We start from the raw sequence: 894 nt of genomic DNA on the forward strand, positions 1-894 counted from the left end.
TTTTTGGATTTTCTGAAGATTCTCTCTGGGAGGGACTTTATCAAATAATTTCCAACAAGGAACACTGTGGACAACTGATCTGAGTTCCTTTTGTCCTTTTTGGAAAAGGTTTCAGAAAACCAGGGGCAGGTAGAGGGGCTCTCTGGAAGAGGAGGGAGAGAATAACGCCCTCTGATTCCCAGCTGCTTCAAGTTCATGGTTTTTGGTATCTGCAGCCGCCAGGCAGCTGCTTTGCGGAGGACAGGCTGCCCATACCAGCAGTGACCTCATCACCAGGCCCCTCCAGGTGGACATGACCACAGGAACAAGGGAAGAGGCTCCCTGCCCACCTGGGGAAGCTGTGGCTGGTGCCTGACCAGTCACTTTTAGGGAACTAAGGTTGACTTTATTGAAACAGTGCTGACAAAACCCTCCTGGTACCTGGCTTACAGGGTCCAGCTGGCAAGGAAGCTCACTTCCATGACCGGCCAGGAGGCTAGAGATGTTTTGAGGACTTTGAGAGGAGAGGAAGTCACCCAAAGCGTATAAGTACTGCAGATGAAACCTGGTGGATCAAGTTTCTTGGGCGTGGCTACCGAGCCTCAGGACAGCAAGTAATAGAGCCTTTCAGAAGTGCAACCTGAGATTCCTTATGGAAACCTCCAGCCGAGTTAACTTCAAGAAGGCCTTTATGGTAAACTAATATTCTTGCTGCACCTATGTAAATAATCAGGCCAGATCTAATGAGGCCGCATTCATTTTGTGATCAGGAATCTTTTGAGATTCTTTTTGATCAAAAGTAGGGAAACTGTAGGGGAAAATTTGTGCTTAAATGGAAAAATAAGTGTTTATTTGAAAGCAAACCTGGGTTGTCTGATTCTGATTCTGTAAACTGTAGATAACTGACAGGAATGC

General features: G+C 46.8%; 1 protein-coding gene across 1 annotated transcript in view; it reads right to left on the reverse strand.

Annotated features, from left to right (window-relative positions):
- LOC103072045 (TBC1 domain family member 12-like) overlaps positions 1-461 on the reverse strand; it is a 1,842-nt gene extending 1,381 nt beyond the window's left edge. Inside the window, 1 exon segment of the mRNA XM_082931160.1 lies at positions 456-461. Coding sequence (XP_082787286.1) covers positions 456-461 — 6 coding nt within the window.
- Between the last annotated feature and the right edge of the window lie 433 nt (positions 462-894).

This window comes from Lipotes vexillifer, unplaced genomic scaffold (genome assembly GCF_000442215.2).
Source record: "Lipotes vexillifer unplaced genomic scaffold, Lipotes_vexillifer_v1.1 scaffold61, whole genome shotgun sequence".
Taxonomy (NCBI): Eukaryota; Metazoa; Chordata; class Mammalia; order Artiodactyla; family Lipotidae; genus Lipotes; species Lipotes vexillifer.